The sequence below is a fragment of the Sminthopsis crassicaudata genome, chromosome 4 (assembly GCF_048593235.1).
Source record: "Sminthopsis crassicaudata isolate SCR6 chromosome 4, ASM4859323v1, whole genome shotgun sequence".
In the NCBI taxonomy this organism is placed as follows: Eukaryota; Metazoa; Chordata; class Mammalia; order Dasyuromorphia; family Dasyuridae; genus Sminthopsis; species Sminthopsis crassicaudata.
The window spans coordinates 272,162,691-272,188,305 of NC_133620.1; the positions used below are offsets into that span (position 1 = coordinate 272,162,691).

General features: G+C 36.3%; 2 protein-coding genes across 5 annotated transcripts in view; one reads left to right on the top strand and one right to left on the bottom strand.

Moving 5' to 3' along the window:
- Positions 1–989: 989 nt before the first annotated feature.
- ENPP4 (ectonucleotide pyrophosphatase/phosphodiesterase 4) lies at positions 990–14,323 on the bottom strand. Of its 3 annotated transcripts, none has more exons than XM_074310749.1 (4): positions 14,092–14,323; positions 8,896–9,757; positions 6,786–6,953; positions 990–4,387 (listed from the first exon to the last, which is right to left on the bottom strand). In XM_074310749.1, exons 2-4 carry the CDS (start codon positions 9,731–9,733, stop codon positions 4,020–4,022), a joined length of 1,374 nt encoding a protein of 457 aa, XP_074166850.1. In that variant the 5' UTR covers positions 9,734–9,757; positions 14,092–14,323; the 3' UTR covers positions 990–4,019. The 3 variants fall into 3 exon arrangements, with proteins under 3 accessions (XP_074166850.1, XP_074166851.1, XP_074166852.1); XM_074310750.1 differs by having other exon boundaries at positions 990–4,384; positions 14,092–14,224; XM_074310751.1 differs by lacking the exon at positions 14,092–14,323 and adding an exon at positions 13,886–13,964.
- CLIC5 (chloride intracellular channel 5) overlaps positions 14,046–25,615 on the top strand; it is a 241,100-nt gene continuing 229,530 nt past the window's right edge. The window contains exon 1 of one of the 2 annotated variants that reach the window (XM_074310752.1): positions 14,046–14,164. The gene's annotated coding sequence lies outside the window, so the exon portion shown is untranslated. Of the gene's footprint in view, positions 14,165–14,646; positions 14,783–25,615 lie in introns of those variants that run through there. The other variant, XM_074310755.1, reaches the window with a different exon arrangement.

Below are 25,615 nucleotides of genomic sequence, written 5' to 3' on the forward strand. Positions count from 1 at the left end.
CCCAGGCCTTTTAAGTCAATATCTAAGTAAGCAACAATTTTTTTAAAGGAACAGCCAATTGTCATCTATGGGGGCAGGTAAGCTGGCCTTGCAGAAGCAGCAAGGAACTCTTGAAGGAGATGGGGGCAGCATGTGCTAGGCCAACCCACTTCTACCCCTGACCACCACTTCTCTGGATCCTAGTGGAGATAGTCTAGGACAGACTCTGAACCCAAGTCCCTTGTGAAAAACAATCCCTCCTCCGCTTGCAGCTCAGCCCCCACAGTGATCACTGAGGTAAATGGCATCTGAAAAGGAGTCCCACTTCCTAGCCACTCCTGTATCAATCATACAGGCCACTACAAGCACCATCAGTGGCAAGGTAAGCCATCTAATAATCCCTAGGGCGGCAGCATCTCTTAGACATATTGGTCTGCTTATGGTTATCATTCTGGGAAACAACTGCAACTGCTTCAATAGCCACAGCTACTCAAAACGCAGAAAAGATCACTGTACCCTCCAAAGTCCTATCAGTTAGAATCACTCGCTATCAAGATAGGATTATGTTCATGGAAATTACATGAGATGATGCATTATCATCATATCTGCTTTGGTGATACACCTAAAGACCACAGGATCTTTATGACTTGCGGCTCAAACTTTCTATAAGTGCTACCTCTTATTAAAATGTGACATTTATTAAAGTAGGGACTGTTTAGTTCTTCTATTTATATCCCAAGCAGGTAGCTCAGAGAAAGCACCTAAGACTTTTTCATTCATTTTAAGGATTTAGAAGCTTATGAAGCATTGTACTTCCACAATGTAGAACCATTTTACAGATAAGCAAAGTGAGATTTAGTGACTTTCACAGATAGGTGCATGGACACACCACGTATCACTTAAGAGGCAGAACGAGGACTTCAAATCAGGACTAATCAATTTACCTCAAACATGCTTTCACTCTAACACTGCTACCTCTCAGTAAAACTTAGAATAAACAGAGTAGAGAATTTGAGGATAATTTTTATTGGTGCGGTGGTTTTTTTCAAAGGCATATGCAAAATCTCTCCATAGAAATCCAAACAATAAAGTCAAAATATATAAACTTAAGGTGCTACATTTTTTAAAACATACTTTGTCACATTTATTTTATTCACACACAGTATTCTATAAGGGAAAAATGAACAAACATTTTTAGTCATCCTTTTCCCTTCAACAACCACCTTTATTAAAAAGGGCAGCATTTTCTTCAGGAACCCCATTCTTCCCTTTTCTTTCTTTCCTTTTTCTTGCCCCCTTCCTTTTCCCTTCCTCAGAGCTTACCAGATACTGGCAAAGAGGTCATTCAGAAACCATGAAAATACACTTTCAATTCTCCAGGGCTAAGTAGCTAGATATTCAAGTTCTTATAAACAAGCAAAGAATATATAAGAATGGATTCAATTTTTTAACTGTTCAGGAGAACAGCAGAATTGTCCCCATATACAAAAAAAGATACCTTCTATCAGTTTCATTCTTAATTGAAAAAGTAAAACTTTTTATTACCCTCCACAATGCTGAAAACTTAAATCTCCAGAATTAAATATTTCATTTTTAAGTAGTATATAAAAAGATACCAACTTTATTAATCAAATATTTAAAATGCTTACTAAAATATTATAGCAATCTGATAAGAAGGTTAATTTTATTATTTACCCAGTGTACTATAGCAGATTCTGGCTTATTTTCTAGAATGGCAGACTAAAAATTTCATACTATAAATTAACAAAGTATAATTTAAAAATAAATTTTCCATAAGTACTATTCTTTTCCTAGGAAGATATATATTATGAAAACCAAAAAATAATCCAACTTTGTTGGGATTTGCCAGATAAATGCATATTCTTGTTTTAAATAATTTATTAACAAAACAAAAGTTACATTTTAGAAAGTTGAGATTTTCAGAAAGGGGTCATAAACTTTTAGAAGATTAATAAACCTACTGATTCATCCCACTGTAAAGGTCAACTTCTGCTCCAATTACTACAAAATAATTTACAACCATTTCAGGCACTTGCTCTAAATATAGGCCAATACCCAGATTTTAAAGTTCTAAAAATATTTTGCAATTATGTTCTCTTTGGGCTTATTTTGTTCTGACAGGTAAGTTTTTAATCTGAAATATGTAGTAATACTTAACACTAATTTATAAAAATAAACTACTATCCTTTTACATTAGCTATTCTCTGGCCCTATAATAAGGGAAAATCAGATACAAATATTTGTCAAATAGACAAAACACAATCCCCAAATGACCAATTTATTCATATGCTCTCAATAGTCAATACTCCCTTACCTACATATACATTAGTCACATTTAAATTATTTCTGCAGACTTGGTCTGGGAATCTTCTCTAGAGGCCAAGTGACCTAATTTGTCAAAGAATTTTGCTGCCAAAATGGGGTCAAAATTGACTACCCAGGTTGGCTTAATCAATTTGATAATCTACAAGAGTGCTGTATACCATCACCATAAATAATCAAAAGTTGATTTATTTGGGAAACAAAATATTTTGTGAAGTATCTTTCAATATTGATGTTTACAAGTTCAGCTATTCAACATTTCACACTACTGACTTTTTAAAAATCATAACTATTACACACTTGTCTCAGGTATTCCTCTTGATTAGGGAGACAAAATTTTCCACTAAATAGTTGCCATGTGTTAATAACTTCCTTTTAAGAATCTTACATTTTCAATTAGCATTAGGAAGTGCCACCCCTGGATAGAAAGAACTCCTTCACAATAAGTCTTTGGCTTTAAAGCCAGTCAAGACATGAGGAACAATGTTTCTGTAATACAAATAAGAACTGAAAAAAAGTCAACAAAATTATTTAGAATACTGAGCATCATCACAGTGTAAATAATTTTTATTCTTTAAAGATGACACATTCTTGATGGCTCAACTTCCTAGAAAGCTGAGTCATCAAGAATATTTAAAGGGGAGAGAGAACTTCTTGAATCTAAAATTCATGTTTGATAGTAACAGAACATTAGTTGTTAAAATAAATAACATGAATTAACAATAGTAAGCAAAACCAGTGATTAAAAAAAAAAAATAAGTATAGTTTTAATTCATGAGTTACAAAGATAGGCTGGGCTAAATTTCAATGCAAAAATAAAATCTTCCTAAATGGTTAATGCATACAAAGGTATTTAAAAGTTACTCAAAGACCTAATGTTAAAGTTAGGTTGTCTAGTTCTCTCTTCAAAAAAAGAGGTGAGGGAGGGGGAGAAGCCCAAGTGTCATATAGACACTAAGTACATTGCAGTACATTGCAACTCATGCAGAAAAGGCATTCATAAAATAAATACATATTGGTCATACTTCTTCCTGAATTTTCAATCAGGTATAATTCTTCAAGAAGTATGTATAAAACCCTACCAGATTAGAGTAATAAAATAAACATTTTTCAAAATTGATGAAAAACACGCATTGGCTAGCAAAAATTTAACTCTAACTTTCCTAAAAATCATTACTTTTTAAATTGGATCTCTGCTTTCCTATTTCCTAACTCTACATCAAGGACAGAAATTTATCATATATATATATATTACTTAAGGACAAGGGTCTTATTAAAGGCTAATACAAAAATATAGAAACTTTTTTTTCCCTGATACATGAATGTGCAAGAATTGCATGAAAATTTTGTTTCATTTACAAATATAAAACTTCACTATAGACAATTGCTAAGTTTTTGGTATTTGGAGGTGTAACTGTTGCAAAAATAATTCTGCACAACAGACTTTTCTAAGTTAGCAAGAGAGATCACTTTTTGGCTTGTCTAGTGAACTTATTATCTATTGTCAGTCGGAATAGTTTATATTTGCTAACACACCAAAAGATGTATAAAAACAACTGTTAACATGTTTGTTCTAACTCCTTTGTAATTCTTTCAAAGGGTACCTTTTGCTGATATACCATCCAGCATAATTCTCTTATATTTGATGACTAACTCAATTGACTGCTTCAAGACACAAAGTCAAAACTTTTCACAGGCTATCCAATCAAAGGATCATCATCATCTTCTTCTTGTAGTTGAAGTCGAGAAAATGACCGTGGAACAGTCAGTTTGTTTTTCATGATAATGATGAGGCAGGTCAGAGTAGTTAACACCAGAAGGGCACCAATCACTATTCCGATAGCTTCTGGGAGATTTATGCACCACTGATCAGCTAATAAACATTTAGTGTTACTAAAGGTTCCATTGTTTGGATGTGGTTTTAATCCCAAGATGTGACACATCATAGGATAAATATCTACAATGTTAATTGTGTTGTGCTTGTAGCCTTTGTGAAAAGCAGGGCCATGAGCAGCCAGGAATGGATGCATGCTTGGCAAAGCATTATCATAACCATGGTCACCTACTGGGGAAAAAAAAAAAAAAAAAAACTTGTTAATAAATTAATTTTCTTAGCACCCAAAAAGAAACCCTCCCAAAAAAAAAACCTCAAAAATGTTTCCAAAACAAGCACAGTAGAATGCGTGACCTCTGATTAATGAATTATTTCAGGCAGATATAAAAATCTAGGTTTCTGGATTATGTATGGCTGAGCCAGTGTTCTTTCTTTATCACACCTGAATCGTATTCAAATCCCACTACATCCAAATTTCAACTACATTTCCCTGCCACATTCTTCTGAGTCTCCAGATTCCCTTCTATCTGCTACCATTTGTCCCCACAATTTTTTAAAGCATATATTGGAAGCACCAAGGAGAACAATATAAATGTTTAAGAGCATAATGGGGAATTCACAGTATGAGAAAGCAGAAATGATTAGGTGAGGTTAATAAGGTGACAATTAACATAGACTAAGGATTGTAATTGGTGGTTCCCTGTCTCACTGTGAACTACAAATTAACAAATTCAGACTGTTGGGGGCAGCTAGATGGCGCAGTGGATAGAGCACCAGCCCTGAATTCAGGAGGACCTGAGTTCAAATCTGGTTTCAGACACTTAAAACTTCCTAGCTGTGTGACCCTGGGCAAGTCACTTAACCCCAGCCTCAGGGGGGGGAAAAAAATTCAGACTGTCAATAAATACTGTAAGAATAATGATTTCATGATCGGAAGTCCTTTAATTGGCAAACCCTGTGCAACTCCCCAACTCCAAACTTTCTAAATTTCAGAAATAGACAATGAAAACTTATAAAAAATCCTTTGGAGAACAGAGACATGAAGCTATGGCATATGAATAATCAATAACCACTAAAAGTACAATACCCTTAGATGTGCTGTAATACTCAGATTAAAAGAAAATAAATATTGATCTAATTAACTAAAAATTTCTATTTATTTTCAGGCATTAATAACAGTAACATTAACTCATAATGTGGCAAAAAATCCGTTAGGTAGCATTATCTTCACAAATAATATGATTATGTTTGTTAGTATAAAAGGCACCTACTATAACTAAAAGTAACTTAAATTTACTTTTAATATTTTAGTGATTACTGATCTAATATGTTCCCAGGATCAAACTTTCTTAAACCACATTAGTTTCAGCACAATTTTCATTGTTCCATGTCCACCAACTGTAGGGTACTAATAAGCTTTAAGACTTTTTGTGGCATTTAGCTCTTCCTGAAATTTCATGATAAACGGAGTTATTTTCTTAGCATAGTAATAACGTTTTTAGGGTAAATAATGACATTTATCTGAATTTTGGAATGGGGTCTCATATATAAAGAATTCTTCCATGTATTTTCAGGTTATCCTTCATGTAACAGTAACTATTTTTGATAGAAATGTAAATTTTTTTAGGTTTAGCAGCATCTTCTTTCATTGGAGAGGTGGGAATCTTAAGAATATGGATGCCTACATACACCATCAAAGATGGCTGACCTATCAATGGATTTTTTTTTTACAAGATTATATCCAGAAATAACAGGTATGTATTAAAATTTTAAAAAATAAAGGCATCAAAAATTTAAATAAAAATAGGGAGGGCAGACCTAGGAAAGTGTACCTTTATTTTTTTTTAATAAAATTGCACTAATTAATATGATGATGTTCAGAATGAGAATTATATGTCATTTTTTTTTAAAATTAATTTTATAATTATAACATTTTTGACAGTACATATGCATAGGTAATTTTTTACATTATCCCTTGTACTCCCTTCTGTTCCGAATTTTCCCCTCCTTCCCTCCTCCCCCTCCCCTAGATGGCAGACATTCCCATACATTATTAAATGTTATAGTATATATAAAGATATATATATATTTTATCCTAGATATAATATATACTGTGCAGAACCGAATTTTGTTGTTCCAAAGGAAGTAATTGGATTCAGAAGGAAATTATATGTCATTTAGATAACAATTTTTAGTAGTATGTGGTAACACAATGGTATCATCAAGCCTACTTAGGTCCACAGGATGACTTGGGTCTATACTAAGTGGCTCCAAAATTGACATGGTCTTCAAATTCACGTCTTGTTTTTTAATAGTCCGATCACTTCCCTTACTGAAAAGCTATCAGTTATTTCTTGCTGCTTTTGTGTCCTACTTCTAATGTGCTGTTTCTAATATGTTATAACTAAACTTGTTAGGATTGTGTATATCATTAGAATCTCATTTCATATACATTGATACTAAGGTAGATTTAGAGCTAGAAGGGACCTCATAAATGAATGTCATAATTAAAAATCAGATGACAAAATTCTACAGATTTAAATGTGAGAAATGTTTCAGATAAAAAACAAAAGCATTTTTGATAATGTGATCTGCTCCCTCCCCAAGCCAGCCAAAAAAAACCACTTACATTTAAATGATTCATTAAGCACAATTGTCCAGCCTTCATCAGCAACCAAAAGAATTGGCTGAATTCGTTCATTGTGCTGATAATGAAATCTTCCAGGAATATCATCTTTAAGATAGGCTTTCATGTGAGAACTGCAATGTTCTAGCTTTTTAAAAACATAGGTTTGATCTGGAAGAAAAAGGAAATAGAAGAACAATTAAGTCAATGAATATATTAAAAGGAAAAACATGATAGGGATTAAAGAAATCAACTCATTTTGTGTACTTATATCCTAATACTTTTCTGAAACTATTAATAATAATCCAATTTAGTTTCTTTGCAGATTTTTCTGGGGTTTTCTAAGCAAACCATCTGCAATAGGGACAGTTTGTACTCCTTTCTTCCAATATTTATACCTTTAATTGCTCCTACTTCTTGCTACTTCTAGTATTCCTAAAACCATATCAACTTTTAGTGGCATTTTTGCATTACCTCTGCATATAATAGAAAAGTTTTTTTTTAATAGTTCTCATTGAAAGAAATAATGGTTTTAAGAGACATACTTTTTATTAAATAAAAATGTCTCTCCATTACTACAATTTTTAGTAATTAGTACTATAGTCAAAGTGGGATTTTTAAAAATATCTATTGCTGTTTTTAACATGACTATGCTATATACTTCCTATGTTGAAAACTGCATCTAGGGGGAGCTAGGATAGAGCACCAGCCCTGAATTCAGGAGGACCCGAGTTCAAATCTGGTCTTAGACACTTAACACTTCCTAGCTGTGTGACCCTGGGCAAGTCACTTAACCCCAGCATCAGGAAAAGAAAGAAAGAGAAAGAAAGAAAGAAAGAAAGAAAGAAAGAAAGAAAGAAAGAAAGAAAGAAAGAAAGAAAGAAAGAAAGAAAGAAAGAAAGAAAGAAAGAAAGAAAGAAAGAAAGAAAGAAAGAAAGAAAGAAAGAAAGAAAGAAAGAAAGAAAGAAAGAAAGAAAGAAAGAAAGAAAGAAAGAAAGAAAGAAAGAAAGAGAGAGAGAAAAAGAAAGAAAGAAAGAAAGAAAGAAAGAAAGAAAGAAAGAAAGAAAGAAAGAAAGAAAGAAAGAAAGAAAGAAAGAGAAAACTGCATCTATATGGCAGAACACTAATTTGGTCATAATAATAATTATGTATGCATATATATAAATATATGTGTATTGTGCATATATGTAAAATTAATATACATACACATATATATGCCTTTTGGCTAGGATTTTATTGAAAATGTTTATATCAATATTCACTGGTGATATGCCTCTTAGTTTAGGTATTAGACTCTCATTTGGCTCAAAAAAAGGAGTTTGGTAGAACACTGTTATTACTAATAATTTTTGTAGTAAAGACCTTTCAATATTTGACATAATTCATTTGTACACTTGTTTAAAGTTTTTCTCTTTTCTCCTTCTAGTATATTTCATTTGTGCTTTGTTCAATTTCACATTCTGAAACTTGTGTTAAAATGACCATTTCTTGTTTGTGAGTATTCCAACTAGAATTTATATAAGTTACTTCTTGTACTCTTTTATACTATTAAGAGTTCCTGTTACTGAATATTTTTGGACTAATTTCCAAACTACAATCACCACTAAAATTATCTAATATTCCTTAAGAGACAAGTAATGGTAATAATTATGTGATTATGTTGGAATACCTTAATTATATAATCAATGCTCTTTTATTAACACTGTGAATAATCTGTAGTAGTTTTAAAAAATGCTTGCCCCAACACATTAGCTTCTACCAACTTACACGGCAAATTAATTTAAAAATCACTAAGAAAGGAAATCTAATTAGGTAGTAAACATAGAACAAAAGTAAAGATGTATTCCAAAGCTAAAATAAATAGCTTTTAAATTATGTTCTGTCTCTACTTCAATGATAAAAATAAGGCATAATTCTATAATTAAATTGCTACCTTGAAGATATATATTCAGTTATTTAAAATATGCAAGCCAGCATTTTTATATTTTATTTTAAGAGTATAGATCTGTCTAAATTAAAGACAGATTTGTTGAAAACTGAAACAGTTAACTTTTTATACTCTTCCTCTCCCCCAATATAATAACAGCAGTTCCCTCTCTAAATATATACATACTTTCTTTAGGCAGTATTGCAGCAACTGGGGTTGTGTCTATTATAGTGTAGTTTGAGCGATCAATGCAGGCATCCAATTTTATCACTTTATCCTTAGAACACTGAGTCATCCCATGATCACTTGTAATGATCACATTAAGGCTTTCCCACAATCCCAATGTCTTGAGTTTATGGATAAGGTGGCCAATGTGGTTGTCTACTTCTTTCAATACAGTACTCATGTGCTCTTTATCTTCTGGTCCATATTTGTGTCCACTTGCATCTGGTTCTTCCCAATAGAGTGTTGCAAAGGTAACCAAAGGATCTGAGCTGTTCAACCATTTAGTAATATTGCCTAATCTCTCATCAAATGTTACCGAAGGACTATAATTCATAAAATAGAAAGGAGTTGTATTGTGGATAGCCACATCAGTACCAGGCCACATAGCAGCTGCACTTGTTCTGTTTTCCTCAAGTTCATTGGTTACCCAAATTGGAGTTGCTTCGTTCCACCAAAAAGGATCTTTGTCTTTAGATTCTGAAAAATTTTTGTCTGTGTCTTTATCATACATTGAGTTAGCCACAATGCCATGGTTTTCTTCATACAGGCCTGTCACTATGCTGTAGTGATTTGGAAAAGTTTTTGTGATAAAAACGTTCTTAACATGCTCTACCAAGACACCTTCTTCGATAAAATTACGAAGATGAGGAAGTTCATACTTCTTTAGATAGTCAGCTCTGAAGCCATCAAAGGATACCAAGAGTAATCTGGGCATCAAATTATATGTAGAATTTCCTCTGCAGCTAGTTATAATTCCAGAAAATAGAAGTGTCAATACTAACTTCATTGTGGACATCATTCCAAAAGGTAAAAACCAATCTTCCTAAAAATATAAAAGTATTTAGTTCAGTAGTTAATAACTGATTTTTAAGGTAAAAATTATTAGAGATCACATTTTTATTAAGTGAATTGAATTTAACAATAACAAAATTGGAAACAAAAATATTACTGTGCTTAATTATTTGAACATTTCCACTAATTTTCTACCTTCACTTTAAAGAAGGGAAAAATCTCTACCTCTCTTCCTTCCCCCTCAAGTTATAATCATTTACCTGGTTGCCTCAGTTTCTGAAGGCTTGATGAAAAATAGTATAAATGATGTAATGCCAAGAAAATAAAAATATTTTAACTGCTCTTAACTTAATTTTCTGAGTGCCTATGTATTTTCTTTTTTTGTGTGGGTGGAGGAGAGAATAGGTTCCTTCCCCTCTGTCATGTTTATTCCACTTCATTCATGGAAGGCACACCTCATAAACTAAGCGAAGTAGAAGTAAATTAATAAATATTGTACAAAAATTTTCTTCATTCAACACTTTTTCATAAACCTACTCCTTAATTTGCTGACTACATTTTGCCCCAGGTAAAATATGAAGGGAAGTTAAGACTATTGTGTTTGGGTGGGCACAATAACTTAAAAAAAAAAATCTGATCTAATATTTTCCACAGCATCTTCCTCCCCTCCAAGTAGTACTACATGTCAGCCTCTTAACTCTCTCCCATCACTATCAATGACACATTTTTCATTCCTCTCCTTCAGGCTCACTACTTCAGAATTAACTTTACTCCTTTTTCTTTTGTCTCTATATTGTAGGCAGTTATTAACTTGTCTGTTCTTCCTCTTAAGACCTGATTCTTCTTCCTTTCCATTTCTTTCCATTTTGAGCTTAGTTCCACTTATGTCAAAAAGAACATTGCTTAAATAACATCCTAATTAGTTTTTCTGCAAGTCTCTGTACTCCTACCCATCTAATACATCCTCCTAAAATAATTTCTCGAATATGGCACTCATGATACATAGATTTTGAACAGAGACCTCAGAGACTAATTCAACCTTCTCATTTTACAGATATTCAGACTTAAGAGATTAAATGACTTTCCCAGGATCATACAGCTAGTTAGATGGGAGCTTTGAACTTAGGTTTTGTTCACAAACCTTCAATGCCTTTTGTAAAAAATCTAATATTCTCCTCTCTAGCATTAAAGAAAGGCACATTAACAATTATCTTCATCATTACAACTACCTCACATACACCATTTTATAGTTTACAAGGTGCTTTCCTTAGAACATTTTGAGGTATTGAGTACATCAATTATTCTTCCTTTTACAAATGGAAAAACAAACTGAGAAAAATCTGTGATCACACAGCTAACTCAAGCATCTGAAGCAAGATTCAAAATGAATGTCCTGGCTCCCAGTTCAACAACACTCACTCCTCTCTCTCTTCATCAGTTGCAGCCTATTATTGTCTCTAAATCCCCTCCCTCTAAGTGCTCTGCCCAGTTCAAATTCTGCATTAAGTATGTCTCTGCCTTTTTCTTCTTGCTATTCCTCAAAAGTGAAATGCCCAGTCCCTGACAACAGACGCTCATCTCCAGCCACTTCTTTAAGCTACTCTCTAATACTGCCTCTGCTCCTCCCTCACCTATCCCACATCATAAATATATGTGCATGTATATAAAATTTTAAAGTAATTTTAAAAATTGTATATTTCTCTAAACATCCGAATCGAGACTAAATTGCTTCAGGGCAGAGGGCTCTATTTTCTACTTCACTTACAGCACCAGGTATAGTGCTAAGTACTCAGGTGTTTAATAAAAGCTACTGAATGAATCAGCATCCTGGAGAATCTAACTTGAAATTTTGAAGAAAAGCACAAGTTCTTTTCTATAAAGATCCTTCAGTCTTAGAGTCTCTCTCTCTCTCTCTCTCTCTCTCTCTCTCTCTCTCTCTCTCTCTCTCTCTCTCTCTCTCTCTCTCTCTCTCTCTCTCTCTCTCTCTCTCTCACACACACACACACACACACACACACATTCTCCATTAAGACTGTGATAGAAATATCAACAAAAAAACAAACAAAATAACTTCAAAACACCTCAAAAAAGGCCCTATCACACACTAACAATGTCTAATTAACTAAAGAAAGTACAGTACATAAAATATTAACACAACACATATATGTCACAGAAAAGTTCCTCAATATAAATTATTTTAGCTACCAAAAGTACATGGAATGGAGAGGGAACATGGATTCAAATGACCTGGATCTAAAGATAAGTAACAGGCAAAAAATCTGGCTCTTAGTATCTTAAGAATGGTGTAGGGCAAGAAAAGGTGGCAGCCAGTGGCCCAGCGGATAGACCACTGAGCCTGGAATTTTAAAAATCAAACTCAGATACTTTCTAGCTATGTGATGTTGGCCAAGTCACTAAAATTCTGATTCTTTAAAAAACTGTATTTAATGGAAAAGAAAATGACAAACCACTCTAATACCTTTGTGAAGAAAACCTGTTAATGGGGTCATGAAGGGTCTGGTATGATTGAACAACAAAAGGACAAGGTAGGAAGTTTTTAACCATGAGCCAATTAACTTGTTAAAAAAAAACAAACAACTTTGATAACCATATTTTATTATAGTTTTCTTTATAATCCTGTTTTTTTTTTATGTATTTAAAAACATTCTGAAAGGGTTCAACAGTTTTGCCAGACTAACAAAAGGGGTCCATAACAAAGATTTAAAAACTCTTTTGTTAGTACAATATTAAAAACTGACGACCCCCCCATGAAAAAAAAAACTGCTAAAAAATTATTGAAAAGCATTAGAAAGCAGTGTAGCATTTTCATGCTTGTGTATAATCTGGTGGCATTTTAATGACTTTAACTTTCTTCTGAAGTACTGCCACCTTCTGGCAATCCACTATATTTATACATAGCACTAAAATGTAAAAATTAAATAATAATTAATGATTAAGTAATCAACAATTTTGTGGAGCAACACTGCAATTAAGCACAGAGAATTTAAATTAGTATTTAAATTACTTTTTAACATTTTAATCCTTTCAAAGAAAATACAATGGTAAAACAAAATTAGCATCACTGCTGGTTTAAAGCACATTAATTTTTAAGGTATTAAAAACTATTGGAAAAGGGGCAGCTAGGTGGCGCAGTGGATAGAGCACCAGCCCTGAATTCAGGAGGACCCGAGTTCAAATCTCGTCTCAGACACTTAACACTTCCTAGCTGTGTGACCCTGGGCAAGTCACTTAACCCCAGCCTCAGGGAAAAAAAAATATATTGGAAAGGATACGTTTATCTGATCTATGTATTTATATTAGGGGGCAGTTGGTGCACAAGGTGGTTAGAGTGAAGACTCATCTTCCTGAGGTCAAATGCAACCAGCCTCAGAGTTCTAGCTGAGCGATTCTGGACAAGTCACTTAACTCTGCCTGTTTCTCATCTGTGAAATGGCAACCACTCCAGTGTCTTTGCCAAGAAGAGCCCCAGTGGGGACACGCAGAGTCCGACACAACTGAAAAAGACTAAGAAAATTTACACTACTGGAAGAAATCTGAAGTCTGAGGCCTCTGGACCCCGTGACAATATGTAAAACTGGAAAGAACTCGGGCCTATCTAGTCTGCCTCCTTTCATTTTATGAGAGGAATACATTTAGGTTCAAAGCAGCTTAACGGCTCCCCCAGGTCCATTAATCCTCTCGTTAAACTCAACTCAGGCTCTGATTAATTGCCTATTACGCGTCCAGGCCCCAGACTTGTGCCCTGGCTGGTGAGTTATTTGCCTTATGCTACCTTTATGTAATAGCATAACATTTCAATATAAAACTTTTTTTTGGAGCTCCAAGCTAGATCAAATAAACCCATCGGGTTATCCTACTCCACCGTCCTCCGAGAGCCTAGCTCTCTTCTTCCTCCCCAATAGAGGTAGCCTTCTCATATCCCAAAGCCGCACAAGGCACCAGCCACCAGGGCCCCCCCCACAGACGGGCACCTCGGCTCCCTAGTAGCCCCGCCCCCTTCCGTCCCGCGTCCTCCAGTCCCCCTTTTCCTCATCCCACTTTCTGCAGCAGCTTCCCCCCTCCTCCAAGTGTGCTCCCTCTCCTTACTCCCTCCCCCTTCCTCAAGCTCCTGCCCCCCAAAACCTCTGGCCGAGCCTACCTCCGGCCCTTGCAGCTTCTCCTCCCCTCCTCCCTCGCCCGTTCCCCGCTCCTTGACTTCCCCTTTACGCGGGAGTGCTAAGAGGATCTGCTTCCCCCTCTTTCAAACGCATTGACCATGACCGGGTAAAGGGAAGGCTCTTTCCTCCCCCGTGCCCCGCCCTGCCTCCTCAGGAAAGTCCAACTGGCGAGGTGGCGAGGACTCACCCGCGGCCGCCGCCTGCGCCTCCGTCGCTGCCCTGGAGAGCGGAACCTCGGAATGCCTGACCCCCGCCGGGAGGTGCCCGGGGAGGCAGGGTGTTCGGTGTTGGGGTAGTGGCGGTCCCCCCACGGCGCCTGCGCAGCGGTAGCGGGCGTCCGGGTCGCGGTTCTAACCGCCCGGAGCAGCCGCCGCCAGGCGCGGAAGGGGGGGGTGTAGTCGGGAGCCGGCCGGGCAGTTTTGACTAGCGGGGGAGGGGGAAGGGGGGATGGGCTGTGTTGGGCGATAATAGGACAAGGGTGTGGTGGTGCTGTTTGAGACACGCCCGACAATTGGTTATCTGGGAGAGAGCGGGATGCGACTCGCCTTCTGATTGGTCGGCTCCGGGATGCTCCCTGGACGCAGGTGGCTAAGTCCGGGGCCAGAATTCCACTTCGCGAGGGGAGAGTGGGCAGTGGGTTTTCCCGACCTTCTCGCTCTGGGCGGGGAAAGTAAAAGGAAAGGAGCGGGCCGAGGGAGACAGCTTGGAGAGGCCCCCGAGAAATGACTGACCTGACCTTTTCTGCCCCTGCCGAGTTGAACGGAGACAGGACTGGACTTGTCCCAGCCCCGGACGAGTCTCGGAGCTAACGTGCGGCCGTTCGTTCAGACTGTGGCCACCGCTGCTCCCGCATCCCGGCACCGAGGGGAGCTGGGCCGGTGGGTCACGTGGAGGGGGAAGCACCCCTGGAGGGGAATAGCCGCTGCCGAGAGTTACGGAACTGTTAGATGCGTTCTGCTGGGTGCCAGAAACGGGGGAGGGGAGGGAGCGCGCAGAGAATTCAGTTCCAGAAGCATTCATCCTTCCTAAGGCCTCAGTTTCTGCATAAGTGAAGTGGGAGAGACTAGAGAGCGCGGCTCCCCCAGATATCTTGGTCCCAAAGCTCCCACTATTTCCGGCGCGTCCCAGAGGGTCGGCTCCTGAGAGACTGGACGGGAAACGGGGAGGTGCGGATGGAGGAGGCAACCGGGGCTTTGGGAAATGAGGTTCTGCTGTGTGAATTGGAGAAGCAGCTTTGGTGATAACGTAGTGGACTAGGGACTGGTGAGAGCGGGGAAAAGGAGAAAAGGAGCAGGGATTCTTTCTTTTAAAAAATTAGGTTTTAAGAACCACCATTGGTAATAAACACATTATGGGCTTGTTAAAGGCACGGAAAGGAGGTATCAGGTGGTTTTCTTTAAAAAAAAAAAAAAAAAAAAAGGAGAACTTTTGGTAATATTTGTGAACTTTGTTAAGGACAGAGAGAAAAGAGGAAAAAGTAGTCAGGTCTTTATAAGAATTAGATTTTAAGAAGAGCCTTTGGAAATGAACATTGTGTGAACTTGTTTAGAAAGGAGGTGGGGAGGCAGAGAGGAAAAAAAGTAGTCAGGTTTGTTTTTTAAAAAAATCACATAGGTCTTAAGAAGAGCCTTTGGTAGCATTTTGTAGATTTTTTTCCCCATGAACCAAAAGTTGCAAACTTTTAATGACTTCTAGAGTTCTTTGCCATTTAAAAAACGCCATTATTTTCGGGTATGTTGACCCAGAACCAAGACAGAAAAACTTCAATAGTTAGAAGGTTGGAGTAGGACTGACTATCACATCTTATTAATTTGGCTGTTACCTCTCCTCTTCTAGAAATACTCTTATGTGCACAGCGCTGCGTTACTCACTTTTAAATAGTTAGCAGCAAACATTCTCTCCTGTAATGGTGAGGTGTAGTGGCAAGTCAGAGGAAACGGGAGCTTCCCTTGGCATTCACACACGATTCTGCAGGCAGCTTTAATATTTGGAAGATGATTCAATGTTGGGAATAGGAAATCAAGAAGAAGAAATGGAAATAAAAGCATGGTTTGGGTTTTTAGTATTTAATTACTTTTTCATGAAGTAAACAATTAATTTCAAAAGATGCAACTATCTGCTAGTTGCTATGCTAAACACTGGGGATACTAAAAGCAAAGGCTGTTCCTGCCCTGGAGCTGAGGGGAGGGAGAAAGAAAATGACATCCAAACAAGCTAAAAACAGGATAAATTGGAGATAATGAGTGAAGGCATTGGAAAGGAAATTTGGAAAGACTTCTCATATAAGGTAGGAGTTTAAATGGGACTTGAAGGAAGGCAGGAGAGAGAGAAATCTTAGGCAAGAGGAAAATCCCAGGCCTGTAGTTCAGCCTGTAAAAATGCTTGGAGTCTGGAGATGAGGAATGGCTTGTTCAAGAGACTACATGGAAACCACAAAAGTAAGAGGTGCTGATCAGAGTTCGTAGTTAGAACGTACAAGACATACGTATTTTCTTCTTTAACACCTAAACAAAACACAAGTTGAGAAAATTCACTTCCCTTCTTTGAAAAGGTATAGGACTGTGGTTTGCAAAGATGAATATATTCAGACATCCTGTATATAAAAGGCAGCAAAGTGGTGCACTGGGCAGAACGCTGCGCCCTTGTGTACATTTGGAAGAGTCATACATGGTGGGCTTAAGGATTTTTGTTCTGTCATGTTCTTCTGAGAGACTTGTAATCCTTGGACTGTTTCCAAACATTCTGCCTTCCAGATCATTATGTTTTGTTAGGATAGTGATCATATTTAAATGTTGCTGGGGTTTTCTTTTAGATTATCCTCATTTCTGTATATTGTTTTGTTTTTGTTTCTTTGGTGAGACTTGCCATTAAAGATTCCAGTAGTTGGGCTTATATCCCAAAGAGATTGTAAAGGAGGGAAAGGGACTCACACGGGCAAAAATGTTTGTGGCAGCCCTCTTTGTAGTGGCTAGAAACTGGAAACTGAGTGGGTGTCCATCAGTTGGAGAATGGCTGTGAATAAATTGTGGTGTGTGAATATTATGGAATATTATTGTTCTGTAAGAAATGACCAGCAGGATGATTTCAGAAAGGCCTGGAGAGACTTATATGAACTGATGCTAAGTGAAATGAGCAGAACCAAGAGATCATTATATACTTCAACAACAATACTATATGATGATCAATTCTGATGGGCGTGGCCATCTTCAACAATGAGAGGAACCAAATCAGTTCCAACTGTTTAAATGAAGAGAGCCATGTACATCTAAATCATGGGAACTGAGTGTGCACCACAATGTAGCATTTTCATTCTTTGTTATTTGCTTGCATTTTGCTTTGTTTTTCTTTCCTTTTTGATCCGATTTTTCTTGTGCAGCAAGATAACTGTATAAATATATATATATGTATATATATATATGATTTAACATATATTTTAACATACTTAACATGTTTTGAACTATCTGCTATCTAGGCGAAGGGGTGGGGGAAATGGAGAGGAAAATTTGGAAAAGGTTTTGCAAGGGTCAGTGTTGAAAAATTACTCATGCATGTTTTGTAAACTTTAATTAAAAAGAAAAAAAAAAGATTCCAGTAGTTTCATTCTGTTCATTACCTTAATTGCACAGGTCATAAATTCTATTCTCATAATTTTCATTCACTTTTGAAGTACTAGGGAGCAGTGTATTGTAGTTGCCTGTTCACTTCACATTTCACAGGGTCCTCTATCTCATCAAGTGTTAGATTGTTTTTGTTTTGCAGTATTTATTCATAGATGACTGAACTGGTTTATTAGATATGGAATCCATATTTCCATATGTTTTTGTATTTTCCATATTGATTTATCTGCTTGTTTCTAGGTCCTTGAGTTTTCATTTTCCTGAAATTTTTGGTAATTTCAGAATTTTTCCCTTATTTATCTCTTGTTTATATTCTGACTCTCCCCTTTGATGGTGGTTTTCTTGAATATGGATCTCAAAGCATCTCAGCTTCCCTCCTGCTGGGTAGTTCATGCTTCCACATCTTGGGTTACTGCCCCAAGTAACTCTTAAGTAAACAGAACTGGTCTGGGTTGGATGCTGAGTTCTTTTCCTCAGGCTTAGTGGAGTGCTGCATGATATCCACATCCACAGATAGTGTCTGGTCCCAGAGTTAATTTTTTTCAATTCTCTGACCTGGCAGTGGTAGTTCAGAGCTTTGCAACACTGCTGCTTTGGGCTTATTTCCATAGATTAGGTTTCTAAACTCTGGAAGAAGGAATGAGAGAGATGTGATATTAAGTTCTGTTTCTAGCACATTTAAAATATGTCATTCTCTTTTCCTCTGTTCTTTGGTTTTCATGCAGAGATCTCTTTCAGCACATACCACTGTTTCCCTAAGTGCTGGTTGTTTTTCACAGTCCCTAGCAAACTTCTGCTCCTGAAGGGCTTCCACAGTATTGGCTGTGCAGCAGCCTGAGAAAAATTTCCAAAGTCTGGACCTAGGCTATCCATGGCACTGGAAAGACAGAGTGGAAACTGAGAATATTTTGTCACAAATCCATGGATCCATTCCTTAGGTTCTCCAGTTGGACGGAATAGCTTTATTACTTGTAATGTGGGTGATGAAGGAGAGATATTGAGTGAACTCAGGGTAGGTATCAGCTTGTGATTTTTTAAAAAACCTCCTTTTGGATTCTGGGTGCCTTAGACCAGAGCTTCAAACTTGTAGCTATCTACACAAAATTCCTGAGTGGGACCCAAACAATATTGAAAGATAATTGGGAAATTCTTAACAAAATAAAATTAATACAACATAATGTTCATGTGTGGTTTTCTGATATGCATCCTGCAGTGATCTCATTTTATTTTAGTTTGAAACCACTATCCTAGATCATGAAGATAACTGAATTTTGCTTAATCTTTGGTGTAAAAATTTATGTTTTAGACAAGTTTGAAAGGTCATGGGGATCAGAGAAAATAGCTAATTCTCCAACTTGTTGCTTATATGACCCACACATAACTGTCTTTTTGCTTTCTGCCACTGCCAACATAACTAGGTACTCACATGATGCTAGAATCTGTGCCCTTTTTGACTTTCTGCTATACACTACTCATGATCCAGATCTAAGGTTTCTTTACAAGGAAAAGAAATATAAATTCAAAGGTGATATACCAAGATTAGTGATTAACAGAGCATTTAGGAAGTTCAAGGAGTTTTCTTCTTGGTTGAGCTAAGAAATTTATATTTCTTTCCTAATGGATGTTTTATAGTATAATGTATATAATTTTTTAATTATTTAAAAAAAATTTTAAATTATATTTGCTATTTGCTTTGATAAATGGGTTTATTCACTTTTCACTATTTGTGATAATCTTTTGTGTAACCAGCATTTGGTGGGAAGGAATTGAGCCTATGGTTGTAAGCTTGTAATATCCTTCCCCTTTAAAGCATAAAAAAACCAGAAACTAGTAGCTTTTTTGCTTTTGAATCTAAAAAATACTCCCCTATATCAACAATATTTAGGAGCCTTCTCTTTTAGAGGATAAAGGTGGCCAATCATGTGGTCCCTACTCCTATTTGCTTAAGGCAGGTATCTCACATGGAGAGAGATGATCAAGATTCCAGAGATACCGTCCTTGTCTCCCATCTATATGTTTAGACATCCTGTGTGCACATACACATAATTTTAGTGGGCAATAACATTATATACATAAATAGGTACATACAAAATGGTACAAAGTAGATATCTATTTTTGAGGAAAAGAAAGTAATTGGAGGGAAGTAGGAGAGGGCTGTGAAAAGCCACCTGGGGTCAGAAAGTAGTGATTGAACTGAATTTTGAAGGAAACCAAGGATTCTTCAAGAGGTGAAGCTGAGGAAGGAAAGCATTCCAGACATAGGAGACAGCAAGTGCAAAAGAATTGAGATGAGATACAGTACGAGTCTGTGAAACTTTAAATAAGCCAATGTAGGTGAATCTAATAGTGCATTTAGGAAAAGACTGGAAAGATAGGAAGGGGCAGCTTGGGAAGGACTTTTAACTGTCACACAGAAAAGTTTGTATTTGATCTAGCAACTGCATAGCACAGTTGATATAGCACCAGATCTGGAATCAGGACATATCTTAGTTAAAACCTATGCTTAGGTACCTACTAAATTGTATTATTCAATGCAAGTCACTTAACTTGTTACCTCAATGTCCTCCTCTGTAAAATGGGGAGAATAAGGTTGTTATAAGGATAAAATGAGTTAATATTTCTTAAATTTTTTTCTTCATTATTATTATTAAAGCTTTTTATTTTCAAAACATGCATGGATAATTTTTCAACATTGATCCTTCCATAGCCTTGTGTTCCAAATTTTCCACTCCTTCCCACCACCTCCCCTAGATGGCAAGCAATATATGTTATACATGTTAAAATATATGTTAAATCTAATATATGTAAACATATTTGTTCAATTCTCTTGCTGCACAAGAAAGATCAGATCAAAAAGGGAAGAAAATGAATAAGAAAACAAAATGCAAACGAACAACAAAAAGTAAGAATATTATGTTGTAATCCACATTCAGTTCCCACAGTTCTCTCTCTGGGTGTAGATGGCTTTCTTCATCATGAGATCATTGAAACTGGTCTCAATCAAGTCCATCAGAATTGATCATCCTATGATATTATTGTTGCCATATTAAATAATCTGGTTCTGCTCATTTCACTTAGTATGTGTTAAATGTTTTATAAACCTTAAACTACTACATAAATACTAGCTTTTTTTTTTTTTAATTTACTAGCTATTATTAATAGCATCTTAGAGGTAATGGGAAACCACTAGAATTCATTGAATAAGAAGGTAGCATGGTCAGATCTGTAGTTTAAAAAAATCACTTTGGCAGCCAAGTGGAAAATGGATTGGAATGTAGAGAAATATGGAGCAGGAAGACCAATTACTATGTTGTTGCAAAAGTCTAAGTGAAACATAGTAAGAGCCTAGACGAGGTTGGCGAGAATAGACTTATTTATTACAAGAGATGATGAAAAAGAAACAATGTTTGGCAACTGATTAGGCCTGGAATATTCAGCCTGCAAAAAGTTTCATCTGCCCAAAACTAACTCTTCCACTCGTCCCTCATGATACCATCCTTGATCCAACCATGATTTTGTGCTGGGTCAGACTCAAACCAGGTCCTAGTAGTTTAGATTTGATATTGGAAAATAAGAAGACATTTACAGATCTTTCAATAGTTGGCCAATATATTTACTGCAAACACATAGCAAAAGAAGGACACTTAAAATGCCTTGAGTTGATTGAGGTAAGAAAAGCTTCCTTTTCTGTATGTATTTTCATGACCCACCAGCTAAGCTGAGGCTCCTGGCACCCTTGAGTTAGCCTTAGTCTTCATATCTTTTAAGGAAAAAAATAACCTGCTATGGAGGAAGAAGGGTTATCAATATATTTTCCCTAATACAACCTGATGAGGGAATTTTCTTTACACAATATACAATAATCTTTAGATAGTTCTCTGGGACAGTTTAAGGGACTTTCCTAAGGTCACAGAATCAGGATGTATGAGAGGCAGGCTTAAACCCAATTTCTCTACGGCCAGATCTCTCTGCACTCTGCCATAAGCTTCTTTCCAACTGCTCCTACCTGTCTTTGAATTCCCATTTCTACCATCATTAATAGTAATAAAGCAAAAGTGATAACATTTGTTCCACAAGACCAAATAGCCAGCTCCCAACAGGCTCCTATTGTTACATGTAGCTGACCTTTTGGGTCCCAAGGAGATGAGATACAGCAATGTCAACAATTTTAGTAGTGTGGGAGGAAGTTGACAAAAAAAATCCCAGATAATGCTTTTCAAACAGGTAGGCAACAAGTATTTATTAGGAAGAGCTAGATGTAATAGTTGATAGAATAGTGGCCCTGAAGTTTGAAACTTACACCTCCTCATCAGTGGGATCCTGGACAAATCACTTAAAACTTGTTTGCCTCAGTTTCCTCATCTGTAAAATGGAAATAATAGTACTTACCCTTCCAGGGTAGGTGAAGATCACAAGGATAATAATTGTAGAGCCACTTAACACAGTACTTGGCATAAAATAAGCAAAAATGTATATAAATGATAATAATGTGCTTATTTTATGCCACTTCACTATGTTAAAAACTAGGGATAATACTACAACAATAACAAGATATCCCTTGCCCCCTAAGAGCTTACATTCTAATGGGAGAAGACATAAAAAGGAACTTAAAAGGAAGGTAAGGAAAAGATACCAGCGCAGATAATGGTATCAACAAAACAGAGGGAAAAATCAAGCCTGGTCAGCCTAGACCTATCTACAAAATTGGGCCCCTGGAACGACCTCACCGATGGGAGAAAGAGGCCATCCTTTTTAGGGTGAGAAGTTGCAGAGTCAGTGTGGCTAAGTCCAGGAGAATCAGAAGTACAGCAGAGAGGAAATGAATCATGAACGGTTTGGGTCTATCTGCAGAATGGAGATCCCAGAAAGTGAAAGGAACTCACTAACAGAAGGCAGCCAGCATGGCCCAAGCACTAATTATAGTGATAAAATCCAAGAGTCTAAGAAGCAAAGGAAGCAAAGCAGGGGCCCAAGAGCTACATGTTGTTACAGTGGAAGGTACTTGAAGGTTGAATTTAAATAAAAATGGAAGAATTGCACTGAGAAGGGTTTAAAGCACTAAATGTAAAATCTACCTGTTTCACAATTCAGTTTTAAGATAACTGCCATTTATATAACTTTAAAATCTGCAAAGCACTTTACACATATCTCATTTGATTCTCATAACAACCTTAGAATCCCCATTTTACAGATGAGTATACTGAGCCAAGGATCACACAGCTACTAAGTGAGACTGGATTTAAACTCAGTTTTTTCTGATTCAGCACTCAACTATACTACGTAGCTGTGTATGAAAAATAATTTTAACAGAATAATAAAAATATGCCAAAAATATTACCAATCTTCATGGGGAACATGGCAATGAACATGATTAAAGTGTTCTGATTCATTTTTCCTATGTTTTAATGACAAAAGATCATAGAAAGAGTGTTTCTAAGGAAAATTAGCTTTTATACCTTTGGTTTGCTTGTCTTTCGTGAAGACCGAGTTAGCACCCTGGATGCCTTGGAATCAGCTGGAGTTAGGATAAGCAAAAGTTCTTGGTCTTTATTCTTGGTCTTTAGGGGTAGAAGTGAATTGGATGGCCGAAGGACCTCCACTACCTCCCTTCTCCTCTCCAGTCGAGGTGACTCTGGCTAGTTTTACTCCACCCCATAATCCCTCCTAGGATTATCTGTATACACCAAAAGATCGAGCCAGCACAGAATAGTGGGAAGGGCCATTTTCCAAGCATATGCTAATAGAGTATTGTCCAATCAATAATCAGCCTTAAGTGCTCAGTTGTCTGATTCCAGTACATCAACTCAAGAGTTTTACCCCTTTACAATCTTTAGTACAGATCAACCCAGCTCATATTTCATGGCCTCTGAGAGTTTGAAATTCTGCTTAGTCAGACATTTGTATGATGCATAAAGAAACTGACAAAAGTAGCTTTGGATAAGAGATTTATTAATCTGTAAGTCATTTAAAAACAGTCTAAATTATAAAACAGCATAATAATTGTATGTTATCTTTTTTTGTTGTTAATTCAAGTTTATTTTATTTTTAATTCTGAGTTTTATCTTTTATCCTTTCCCTTCTCTCTCCCAGTGAGAAGGCAAGGAAAATGAAATCCATTACAAGATTTCAAAACACTTGCAAAAGAATTTCCCACATTAGTCATGTCCAAAAAGAAAGAGAATATACTTCATTTTACACTTTGACTCCATCAATTCTTCGTCTGGAGGTCCATCCTTTGGAATTGTGTTTATAAGAGTTAAGTTTTTTCAGAATTTAATATCTTTACACTATTAACATTTTTTGAGGCAATGGGGTAGTGACTTGCTCAGAGACAGCCAGTAAATGTCTAAAGCCAAATTTTAAACTTTGATCCTCCAGACTCCATGGATTTTATCCACTATAACACCTAGCTGCCCCTCCATTATTACCATTATATAAATTGTTCTGGTTCTGCTCACTTCATTTTACAGTAATTCAGTCAACTCTTCTCAGGTTTTTTGAAACCATCTTCTTCATCATTTTTTTCAGCACAGTAAGTTCCATCACATATCATACAGCTAGTTCCCCAATTGATAAGCATCTGTTCAGTTTCTAATTTTTTGCAACCAGAAAACAAGCTGTTGTAAATATATCTATGCATATGGACCTTTTGCTTCTTTCTTTCATCTATTGGAAGAACAGACTTAGCAGTGGAATTGCTGGATTAAGTATGCAAAATTTAATTGCTTTGGGAGCATAATAAATTATTATCCAGAAAGACTGGAAAGTTTTCACAGCTCTAAAAATAATACTTCAGTATAGAATATGCTATCCTGATAGTTGACATTGGAATATTTAGACAATAAGCTTAGTTTATTTTTCGTGCTCTTATAAATACATTATTTTTTCTATTGATAGCTATATGAGAAAGCTTTAAAGAATAATTAACCACATTCTTTCAGACAAATAGTGAACACCTATTAATATATTATTGTTCCATTTATAAACCATCTTATACATTTAAATATTTTTTATAAATTATAACCAAACATTTTCAAATGAAAACTCACTATTATAATAAACACAGATCCTCTGAACAGGAAATTACTATCATCTATTTTTAAAAATATATATCCCATTAAATATTGAACATTTTTCAAGTCTGTTTAACAACTCAATTCATAATCTAGCAGCCTTCAGATTAAAAGAGAAGTTACTGTTTTAACAGCATTTCTGATAGTCCTTTTCCAAATATTACATTATAAGACAATTGGCATAATGTTGAATGTATTTGCAAATTATCATAAATAGAAAATCATTTATTTTATCACCTTTAATGTACTAATCACATCTCAAACGTAGGACAGATATCCAATTAAATAAATAATAATGATAAGAGCCAACAAGTATATAGTGCTTATCTTGTGCCAAACTTTGTGTTAAGAACGTCACAATCTGTATCATTTGATTGTCACACCAGCTCTGGGAAGTGGACATTATTATTTTTCTCTTTATAGATCAAGAAGTTGAGGTAACCGGAGATAAGATAACTTGCTTAAGATCACACATCTAATAAATTTCAAAGATTGTAGGGTAATTCAGTTTTCCTTGATCCATGCATTAAAACACAAAAGAAAAAGAAAAATGGCACTTTGGGAGCCAGAATGGCAGGTTAAGCAGGAAATCTCTTGAACTCTCCTATATTCATTTCCAAACTATAAAAATAGCACCTCAAAACAAATTCCGAAATGGCAAAACCAACAAAAGGATAGAGTGAAACAATATTCTAGCCCAAGATAACTTGGAAGTAGGGCAGGAAAGGTCTTTCTCACTTGGGTAAAAGGGGATTGTAGTCCAGAGCAAACAGTGTCCTGATAAGCAAGTAACAGGCCCTGCCTCATCAAGTTAGTGGGGGACCTTGAGCCCCAATACAGATCAGTGACTGAGGCCCCATGACTTGGTGCAGCATAAGCAAGCAAGCAGATAGATATGACCCCCTATACTACTTGCAGATTCAGAGCAGCATTGTCAGGGCTAGCTCAGCACCAGACAAGCAAGCAGTTTGGGTCAGTGCTTCCAAAAGCAGAGCTCAATTTTAAAAAGTACTAAAATAGG